Source organism: Ips typographus, linkage group LG16 (genome assembly GCF_016097725.1).
Source record: "Ips typographus isolate SLU linkage group LG16, UJ_Ityp_2.0, whole genome shotgun sequence".
Taxonomy (NCBI): Eukaryota; Metazoa; Arthropoda; class Insecta; order Coleoptera; family Curculionidae; genus Ips; species Ips typographus.
The window spans coordinates 3,977,059-3,987,642 of record NC_138437.1 but is presented as its reverse complement, the minus strand read 5'-3'; the positions used below and the strand labels follow the sequence as shown (position 1 = coordinate 3,987,642).

Sequence of the window (10,584 nt, the reverse complement as noted above, 5' to 3'; positions counted from 1 at the left end):
GTTACTTAACATACTGAATATACATTAACCTATCCACGTGCACATAGTTTAGCCTTTTTGACTTCACGCATCCGTCGCACCACATCCATTTCATGATGAAGTTCCTGTGTTTTTAAGATCCAAATTCGAAACTGTATGCCAGTGATTTGTTGCTGTAACAATTCCTTCCATTCTTCATTCGGATTCCTATAGAAACCACACAAGCACTGAGCAATTCTATTTCAAAAATTAGAACAACATTTAATTACCTTTTAAGCATTATGTTTTCCTTTATACGGGCAAACTCATTAAGCTCATAGATGTCGAACTGCTCCAGAGATTCATAAAAACCCATGCAAAGATATTTGGTTCCCCTAAATTCGACGCAAAAATCACAATGGCAAATCTTCAAGTTCTCCATTAAAAATTATTTAAAACACACCGCGATTGTAGGATTAAATTGCTTAGAAGAGTGGCTAAATAAGACTGGGCATTGTTAAATGGTAGTAACGATATTTTATTGGTGTTTATGTTTGATTACGGCTACCTGGAAAAGTTATCGTATAGCAAAGTTACATTATTAAAATTGTTCAATCAAAACGATGTCATTAAAAAGATAACTACTAAGAAATACGAGTTTTTATTAGTTAGGATAAGACGGAATAAGGAGGGGGTAAATAAACTAGACAAAATAGTTTTTAATAGTACAATATATTATTATATTCAAATTAAATGTTTAACAAAATTTTATACTATTTAATACAGTTAATTTAAAAAAATAATCCATTTACATGCGGTAATTGAAAAAAAATGTTGACAATTTTTAGATAATGATAGCTTCATAATCTTCAAGCTTTTAAGGTGCAAATTTTTAATGATTACTAAAAATTATCTGGTTTTTACGTAAATTAGTTGAGGCACCTGTTTTTGTTAAGTGAGTTAAAAATTTGCACACTAGAAAAAGTTTAAAGAAAATAAAGCTAGTTTCTTATTAAATAAAAGCAAAATTTTAGGTTTTCCGGTAATGAATATAAAGAAATCCACCAAACTACTAAAGAAATTTAAAAAAATTTTTATACTATTTAATACAGTTAATTTAAAGAAATAATCCATTTACATGCGGTTATTGAAAAAAAAATTGACAATTTTTAGATAATGATAGCCCCACAATCTTCAAGCTTTTAAGGTGCAAATTTTTAATGATTACTAAAAATTATCTGGTTTTTGAGTAAAATATACAGAGATGGCATTTTAGAGAGTGCTGAAATTGATAGAGTAACGTAAATTAGTTGAGGCACCTGTTTTTGTTAAGTGAGTTAAAAATTTGCACACTAAAAAAAGTTTAAAGAAAATAAAGCTAGTTTCTTATTAAATAAAAGCAAAAAATGAATATAAAGAAATCCACCAAACTACTAAATAGTTTACTTTTTGGGCTTCCTCACTTTCTTCATTTCTTTATGGAGGATTTTGAGTCGACGCCCCCACAGTTGAAATGAAATGGCGGTAGACTCCTGACGTAAACGTGTCCATTCCTCAATGTTAGGCTTACTGGAATGAACAAAAAAATTACAAACTAATCTAAAAAAAAGTAAAATAACCAAAACTTACGCTATAACTTGAAGGGATTCCTTAAGTTTCACCCACTGGTCCAAGTCTTCCTTCTCAATTTTCTGGATTTGTTTATACACGTACTTGCTCACATTTGTAGTGCCTCTGTAGGATTTACAAATATCACACATACAACCCTTGAGACGATGCATGTTGATTTTGATTAAGTTATGAGTGGTTTTTGAGAAGTTATGAAAGCAAATGCTCCCGAACGCAAGTTTGACTACCTTTATAGGCAACAGAACAACGATTAAACATATCAAAGTATACAAAAAAAACAATACCGAAAGATTGCTTTATCAAGTTGGTAAGTCATTGTAGCTTCGAGCTTCAGGTATTTTTATAGCTTACTGATAATTATGACTTATACTTTGTAGGTATGAAAGTTAATTGATTTGGTATAGGTACTGTATTTTTTAATTAAATTTGAATTTTGAACTAAAGCTAAAACGTGATTTGTTCATGTGACTTTGTGAGTTTATAATATTAGTTTTGGGAGAGAGTTAATAAATGTTCGCTTTAATGTAAAAAAGTGAGGTTTTTTAAGATTCATCCTATCACCAACATGTTGGGTTTACAAAAATCCTTCTCTCAGCTACTTAATACAAATGTTTTATTTGAAGATTGAACTAGACAAGATTTACAAATATTTTGATAATGAGTGGTGAATTATGTTAAAATAATAAGCACAAAAACCAGGTATAAAGCGAAAAAACACAAATATAATATAAATCATCAGGGAACAGACATACGAAAATGCAATAAGCCATACAAATAATATTTCTTATTAAAACTCTTGAGGATGTAGAAATTTAGAAAAATAGTACAAGGAAAAAACAAGAAATGTCACATCTTAAGTGTATTACGTTGAAAGTGATAACATAAGCCTATTTCTCAGTCGAAATGCAGTTGGTTAAAAAAAATCAGTTTGGTCCCCTATTTGAATTTTAACTCCTTAGGGAGACCCTTAAGGGCAAAAACCCTAACATAATCTTGTAGAGGATGACATTTTCTACAAGTTTCCTTACTTACACTTTTTTGTAGCGCCTTAAATAACGGAGCTACGCTCAGTCAAAATGAAGTTTGTTTAAAAAAGTGTGAGCGTTTCAAATGTGAAAATATTATTAAAAGGGTCACGTGATCGTTTTTCAGTTTAAAGTCACGTGACTCTTTTTAAGATGTACATGGTCACCTGACTATTTTAAATCATCAAATTTAATTTTAAAGGTCACGTGACTCTAGTTTTTAACGTCAAAACAGACTCTGAAGGTCACGTGACTTTTTTAAATTAAAAATGGAATTCATAAGGTATTAAGTAGAAAATTTAGACCGGTGAATGAGTTAAATTCAGCATTGTTTGTTCAAACTAGTTTAGCGCAATTTGAAACGAATCTACTTGAGCAGCTCAATCAGTTCACAACATTCGTCCGCTCTTCTTTTGAAAATTTTAGGCAACTAGCCAGCACAATCATTTCAACGAATTAATGTTTGTGATTTCATATTTTTCACCAAAATTTGAAGGTGGTCCCACAAACATTTTTTATATTTTGTTACCATTATTAGTTTTAATGCTATGTTAGTCGCCCAATTATGTATAAGGAAGAGTGAGGTTAAGTTAAGGTAGAATGACAGTTTAGAGAAATTATGGATTTTAAAAAATGACGCGATGATGATTATGAAGAAGCTGAGTGAAAGTTTTATGGATTTATGATTTATCTGATTATATTCCTGACATCCTAAAACTTGTTTAATTTCTGCTAAGTGCCATCGGACCCTCTTTCTTTAATGTCATCTAGGACCTTACATACCTTAGATACGGCCCTGCATTCTTCCGCTCTTCTTTTCTGATGCTCATAGAATTTAATCATTCTTCGGTCAGTCTTCTTTCAAAATTTTTGGACAAATAGCCAGCTCAATCATTTCAAACCGTTTTTCTCCTCTTCTTTTTTCTTGCTGTGAGACCTTAATTCTTCTTTTAAATATGCTTGGCTTTTGAAATCCATCAGTCAGTCTTTTTGGGGAATTACCCAGCTCAATCAATTTAGCATATTCTTCCACTCTTCTTTTCCGAATTTATGAAACTTTAGGCAATTAGCCAACTCAATTATTTCTACACATTCTTTCGGTCTTTTTTTACGCTGGTAAAACTTAATTCTTTTTTAAAATATGTTTGACTGTTGAAATTAATTAATCAGTCATCCTTCAAAATTTCTGGGCAGTTAACAAGCTGAATCGTTTCAACCAATATTTCGCTTTTCTTTTTTCACGATGATAAAATAGGTTTGGCTTTTGAGACCAATCAGACAGCCTCTTTATAAAATTTTAGGCAATTAGCCAGATCAATCATTTCAACCCATTCTTCTCCTCTTTTATTTCCGTGTTGATATATCTTGAATCTTTTTTAAAATATGTTTAGCGTTAGAAACCTATCAGTCGTTTTCAAAAATTTTGAGCAATTAGCCAGCTCTATCACTTCAACTATTCTTCCGCTTTTCTTTTTTCACGCTGATATGACATAATTATTTTTCAAAATTTGTGTTGCTTTGGCAATCAATCAGTCAGTTTTCTTTATAAAATGCCAGCTCAACCATTTTAACATATTCTTTCGCTCTTCTTTCCATGACGTTAATAAAATGTAATTCTTCTGTAAAATAAGTTCGTCTTTTTAAATTATTATTATTTAGTCTTCTTTTTTCACGCTGATTAGAAAGCACAATTTGTAAAAATACTGTATTTGTGTGCTGTTCTATGTAATGGCATTGGAACAGCAATTTTGCAATAAAATATAAAATTTACAATCTACTCAGGAGCTGGAATGCTTATTTTAATGGCTGTCCGTAGACATATAAAGGAATTTTAAAAAATTAAGCCAAAATAACAATTAATTTAAGGTTAAATAAAGGAGTGGACCACAAAGGTTGCACATTCGTTGTTGTGGTTGACAGTCCAATCTGTCCAACAAGACATTTTTGAAAAGCTTCGTTTAATAGCTATCCATAGACATATGAAAGTTTTAAAAATGTATGTCAAATAAGCAAGTAATTTAAGATTTTACGAAGGAGTGCACCAAACATTTTCAAAATCTCTTCAGTTAACTTTTAAGTCCTCTAGCAGCCACACAGGCCAATCTATTAACTCAAGGGAAAATATTTTTGGAAAGCTTATTTCAGTAGCTATCCATAGACAAATAAAAGTTTTTAAGAATCATTCCAACTAAGCAAGCACTTTAAGATTGAAAGCAGGAGTGCACTAAAAATGGTCAAAATCTCTTCAGTTAACCTACTTAAATATAAAGTAAATCTAATTTCTACTTCAAATTTTCCAATTTTAGTTAATCAAAATTAGATTTTTTTAAGATACGTTTGTAACAGTGGGAAGGGTAAAATAAGGAGTACTGCATGATATGCTATTATGATAAAATGAGGTTTTATTTAGAGAGGAAAGAAGAGAAGGCCGATATCCAAAGATGGCTGTTTAGGGCTGATTAGATAGACAGATAGTAGTTTTTTAATTCACACATGTAACATTTGACCTCTGCAAAGGACAAACAATCCATTTGAAATCCCTTAAGGTCCTTAATCCTAGCGTATCCCTATGTCCGCGCCAATGGCATCCTCTGATCCTTACGCTAGACGTGAAATCCCAGAGTCCTACAGCTCTACTATCGTATAATAAAATGATTAGATCACTTCATTGAACAATAGGAATGACTTTCGGCTAATGTTTGTGCCTGGGATCGTTCCTGGCTCTAATTTGCCGGAGATTTAATGGAGCCGTGTATTTTTTTAGGGCTCTTAATTTAAATCGTAACCAGGGCCATTAAAGAAGCCAACCACATAAGGGTGAGGCAAGTTGACATTTTTGCGACGGATCTCACAAACTAAAGTGTTCCCTATTTTAAGCCGGTCTGTTTCTAACAAGAATAGATTTGGAGAAGGGCAAAGGGGTTGTTCTCTCCCCCTTTAACTTCTCGGGTGGGAATTGATCAAGAATTTGCTTTCACCACAATTTAAATTAAGTTATTTGCTAGATGAGACTAAATCTTTTAGAGTGAACTGCTAAAAAAAATCAAAATAATTTAAGATAATCGTAAAATATTCCTTGCAGGAAATTCGATTCTTCGTGTATAGAGCAATAAAGCTTTAATCGGAAAATATATTCAAGATTTTATAGCGCCAGGATAAGAACAGTGCTACGGCTAATGTGCAGATATCATAACTCTTTTATACCAGTGTCTATTCTATACAGTGTCAAATTAACTGCAGTTGGAACTCTTGGATATAACCAAACCTCTCTAAATAATTAATTATTTTGTCGATACTAGAAAGAAATATCCTCTCTTAACCTACCTATTTGTAATGTTTACGTTAGAGTAAAGTAGAACAGTTAATTAAACGAAGACGTAGAATCCCTGATCCAGGCAGTAAATTTTCATTGTTTCTTTTTTAGGATAAAAGATATCAGCGAATTTATATTGGTTAGAGGCCGAAGTGTTGTTTCCCAAGTAATGAGCTCGCCGTACTTAATAGACAACTTCGAGGCTGCAGTAAGTGATTGATGAAGTCCGTAAATGTAGACTTGGCACTGTATGCCTCCAGGCTAACAGTTTAGGGTTCAGCTTAAAAAGTAGTCTCATTTACGGAAAATAAGAGCTCAACAGGCAGCTGCAAAAAAGTAGGCTCCTTTGAGCCACCTGCTGACATTTAAAATGAATACTTAATACATTCGCGTTTAAATGGGCGGTGAAAAAAAAACTTAAAAAAAGCATTTTTTTGTCATAGAGCAATTTTTGGTTTCCCTGCAGTTTTTAGATAACGAGGTGGGACGATGGCCAACGTAACGGATTGAAAATATATGCAAATGAGTCTTTTAATCAATTTCACTCATAAATGAAGTGAAACCCACGATTTTAGCTTATAAAAGTGCACTTATTCAGGAAGATTTTGAATTGATCCATATGACTTGAAAATATCAATTCCTAAATTCATAATGAGCTCTTTTTTTAATTGCTCAAAAAATCATGTAAATAGAGCTACTTACAAGTGATGAAGTGATGTGTATGAACTGACACGATTCACTAGGGAAAAGTCATAATAAAATATGTGTTGAAGGTTTTGGTGTACTACTAATCTAAACAAAACATCAACAATGTGCCGTATGGTTCCGCGTTTGTCCTCTGAATGTTTTGTAAAGTAATTATATGATGTGAATTAATAAAACTAATAAAAATATTTCAAGAAATCTAAGGAATAAAATATCCTGAAACTCTAGTACAATATTTAAAATGTTTGTGTTCTTGTTTTATAAATTTTTATTTGTTTTAATACGTCTTTGTGATGGGTTTACTTTTAGAAAAATAAAGTTATTAGCACCCAGACACCCTGCATATTATTACATTTTTGAATACTCCTCAGTTCTGTTTCACGTATCATAATCTATATCTATATTTAAATGTTTTCTCTTCTTAAAGTTCAAATAGCATTCTTGAAATCACGTGACAAAAAAATGCGGCCTAAAAAAGGTCATATGATTGTTTTCAATGGTCAAATTTACCTACAACGGTCACGTGACAATATCTATTTTAATTTTTTTATTGAAATTTTTTTTTTGTGCATTTCCTGATTTTCCAGAATAAATTGCTGTAGTTTAGCGTGGTCCACTCTGTATAGCAAATTAATCACAACTCAGTGAGGCTGATAAACACTTTTCACTCTGGTTCAAAATCCCTACAACAGCAAAACAAAACAAAATTTTTTGCTTTTGATCATACAATGTACATTCCTCAAAACCTGCATATCTGCAATTATTCAACCTGCTATTATGTCACAGCTGATATCTGCCCAGAACCAACAGCCAGTACCATACATGAATCACTATTATCATTGTTGCGCGTTGGAGATAAATTTCGAATACATATTCAAAATGAGCAAAAAGCAGAGTTTTACGAATGCACAGCGTTATTGTTGTGGTACAAACTGAATTTGATTTTTTGCATAGCCACAAACAAGGTAAGGTAAATAGAAAACGATATTGAAAGCAAATAGCCAATAAAAATGCTGTTAGAAACTCAGTCTGGGAAATTGAATGGTTAACTAAGAGGTATTTCAAAACAGCACTAACCGCAGGAAATTTGAAAACCGATCGGATATTGTAAACGGAAGTTGTCGAGATTGATTTTACCAACCTGTAGTTGAACACGGGAAAAATATAAAATGTCCCATCGCGATATGTTTATACTTGAAATGTCCTTTTAACGATTTATTTTGTAGTTCTTCGTGTAAAATAACCAAACCCTCGGTTCTATGGATATAATCTGCTTGAAAGGAATATTGAATAATTTTACGCTTAGATATTATATCATTATATGATGTTTGTAAGTTAAAATTGAATAACAAAGTATATGATTGATGTAAAAGTAAACAAGTTGGACCCTATCCTTAGACCATTAGGAAGCAAAAGTAAATATGCATATACTGGGCTTGCGAAACATTACATGTAGCTTAGTTTAGTAACCTATATTCAAGCCCTTATGCTGAAATATGTTAGCAGATAAGCGATATTCTATGAGCTTATAGCTTCCATGTAAAATATAGTCGACTGGACAGAGCCTGTTATATTAAGGCGTACTTTTCTGCTTATTTGCTTTTCGATAGTAAATATGTTTTGTTCGCAGTAAATTGAATTAAAAATGTATGAAAGTAAAGATAAAATTAACATTGACAATCACGTATTTAACTAAGGGCTTAATATTGGGATATGATACTTTGGCCTAACCTAACCAAAACCGTGATTTTTGACAGTCAGGAACAAAATTGCTTGTCAAACCCACTAGAAGTGAAAAAATGACAGTTTTACGCAAATTTTTGGAATTCTCGTTAAATTTCCTATCCAATAACTTGAAAAAACACTACAAAATTTGATCAGTCAGCCAGAAAAGCGGTGTCAAAATTTGAATTGCCTAAAACACAATTTAAAAGGACAGTCAGGGACAAAATCGCCTGTAAAACTCACTTGAAATGAGAAAATGACAGTTTTAGGTACATTTTTGGAATCCTTATTAAATTTCCTATCCAATAACCTGAAACAACACTACAAAATTTGGAACAGTCAGTGAGAAAAGCGGTGTAAATGTTTGAACTGCTATAAACACAGTTTGAAAAGACAGTCAGGGACAAATTCGCCTGTAAAACCCATTTGGAGTAAGAAAATTACTGTTTTAATCACATTTTTAGAATCCTCATTAAATTTCCTATCTAATAACCTGAAAAAACACTATAAAATTTGGTACAGTCAGTCAGAAAAGCGGTGTCAAAGTTTGAATTGCCAAAAACACAAATTGAGAGGACAGTCAGGGACAAAATCGCCTGTAAAACTCACTTGAAATGAGAAAATGACAGTTTTAGGTACATTTTTGGAATCCTTATTAAATTTCCTATCCAATAACCTGAAACAATACTACAAAATTTGGTACAGTCAGTGAGAAAAGCGGTCAAAATTTGAACTGCTAGAAACATAGTTTGAAAAGACAGTCAGTGACAAATGCGCCTGTAAAACCCATTTGGAGTAAGAAAATTATTTTTTTAAGCACATTTTTGGAATCCTCATTAAATTCACTATCTAATAACCTGAAAAAACACTACGAAATTTGGTACAGTCAGGCAGAAAAGCGGTGTCAAAATTTGAATTGCCAAAAATACAATTTGAAAGGAGAGTCAGGGACAAAATCGGCTGTAAAACCCACTTGAAATGAGAAAATGACAGTTTTAAGCACATTTTTGGAATCCTGATTAAATTTTCTATCCAATAACCTGAAACAACACTAGAAAATTTGGAACAGTCAGTGAGAACAGCGGTGTAAATGTTTGAACTGCTAGAAACACCGTTTGAAAAGACAGTCAGGGACAAATGCGCCTTTAAAACCCATTTGGAGTAAGAAAATTACTGTTTTAATCAGATTTTTAGAATCCTCATTAAATTTCCTATATAATAACCTGAAAAACCCCTACAAACTTTGGTACAGTCAGACAGAAAAGCGGTGTCAAAGTTTGAATTGCCAAAAACACAATTTGAGAGGACAGTCAGGGACAAAATTGCCTGTAAAACTCACTTGAAATGAGAAAATTACAGTTTTAAGCACATTTTTGGAATCCTTATTAAATTTCCTATCCAATAACCTGAAAAACAAAACAAAATTTGGTACAGTCAGGGAGAAAAGCGGTGTCAAAATTTCAACTGCCAGCAACACAGTATTTGTAATTTATCAGTCACCGGCCCAATTTTCCTGGTAAAGTAAATATTTACTCTAATTTACTCGTCAAAGTTTAACTAGTTTGTCTGTGCTAGTATACACAGTTATTCAGTTCTAGTTATTCAGTATTACCACAATTTTTGTTTAAAAACGCCAAAAATTACCAAAGAGAAGTTTGTTTTGTTTTTTCAATAGACTCGTACTATATCATGAGCAATTAACACATTTTCAGGATGTGACTAAAATAATAAAGAAATAATACAAAAAAAAACAATTTACATAACGGAAATATTAAAATTATAAGAATTGAATGGTCGAGGCAAGCTTCAATTTAAAGCCCATACAAAATCCCAGTTGTGTTATTTCATGTACTTTGCGATATTCCTATCTATAATGACCAATTTAATGCTCCATTGTAATATGTGTCATTGTTCAAAGATAATATATACCATTGCTTGGTAGCCTGTAATTATTAAAAAATGAAAATTAAAATAGGTATACAGTTTTTTTAATTATTAAGATAAGTTTGTTTTCTAAATTAATCAATAATGAATTAGTAATAAAGCTTCTTGGGAACCTGGAATTTGAAGCTGTCTGTTACCTACATTTTTTAAAATTATGTTGAATTATCATTGCACGCACAGGAATCGTTTTTGCCATGCGTAGTTGGTTTGAAATTGTATGAGAGCGCGATCTATCACCGAATAACTGAACTTCTCATTTAACCTCCATTAATTGCGAAACTTAAC

General features: G+C 31.9%; 1 protein-coding gene across 2 annotated transcripts; it reads right to left on the bottom strand.

The window, feature by feature from the left end:
* On the bottom strand, nt 1–1,889 carry LOC145738845 (uncharacterized). 2 transcript variants are annotated; one of them, XM_081993944.1, is made up of 3 exons: nt 1,588–1,889; nt 249–1,527; nt 1–186 (listed from the first exon to the last, which is right to left on the bottom strand). In XM_081993944.1, exons 2-3 carry the CDS (start codon nt 398–400, stop codon nt 30–32), a joined length of 309 nt encoding a protein of 102 aa, XP_081850070.1. In that variant the 5' UTR covers nt 401–1,527; nt 1,588–1,889; the 3' UTR covers nt 1–29. The 2 variants fall into 2 exon arrangements, with proteins under 2 accessions (XP_081850070.1, XP_081850071.1); XM_081993945.1 differs by lacking the exon at nt 1–186 and having other exon boundaries at nt 672–1,527; nt 1,588–1,836.
* Between the last annotated feature and the right edge of the window lie 8,695 nt (nt 1,890–10,584).